This window comes from Nannochloropsis gaditana (genome assembly GCF_000240725.1).
Source record: "Nannochloropsis gaditana CCMP526 unplaced genomic scaffold scaffold1693, whole genome shotgun sequence".
Taxonomy (NCBI): domain Eukaryota; class Eustigmatophyceae; order Eustigmatales; family Monodopsidaceae; genus Microchloropsis; species Microchloropsis gaditana.
The window spans coordinates 1-568 of NW_005802261.1; the positions used below are offsets into that span (position 1 = coordinate 1).

At 59.7% G+C, this 568-nt stretch overlaps 1 protein-coding gene across 1 annotated transcript; it reads right to left on the reverse strand.

The window, feature by feature from the left end:
- NGA_0699200 (uncharacterized protein) lies at positions 1-431 on the reverse strand (the record flags this gene model as incomplete). The annotated part of the gene is made up of 2 exons (XM_005852269.2): positions 1-103; positions 375-431. Coding segments are annotated over 2 exons (160 nt in total), but the record flags the coding sequence as incomplete, so codon positions are not given.
- Positions 432-568: the final 137 nt, after the last annotated feature.

The following is a 568-nucleotide window of genomic DNA, read 5'->3' on the forward strand; positions in this document are numbered from 1 at the left end:
GATCAATGCATGCGCCGGGAGGGCGTTCAAGAAGGCGAGCACACGGGGCCAATGCACGCGCCTGATGGCACGGGTGTGGTTCCAGTGAGGGGCGATAGTCTCGCTGAGGGAGGGAGGGAGGGAGGGAGGGAGGGAGGGAGGGAGGAAGGGAGGACAGGTGTCAAGACCATCGAGGCGCAAGAAGGAAAGACAAATAACAAGGAGATGAAAGCTCTGTGTGAACAGCAGGCAGAGCCATACGCGTACCCAAAAAAGAGAAGGAAGGGAGGAGGTTTGGGAATGAGGGAGCGAAAATGAGGAAGAAGGAAGGACAAGTCGGGGAATTAAAGAGGGAAAATGGGGGCGAAATGGAGAAAAGTCGGGACGGGACTCACTAGACCGCGTGGACGAAATTCTTCTCCGTCTGGGTCGGCCGCAACGCCAGCCCCTCCTCCCCTTCTCCTCCTCCCCCTCCTCCTCCTCCTCCCTCCCCCTCATCCTGTTCAGGTACGCGCGTCGCGCCTCTTTCGAAGAGGAGCATACATCCGGGTAGGCACAAAGACACGGGCGCCGGCGGAGGTCGTCGGGA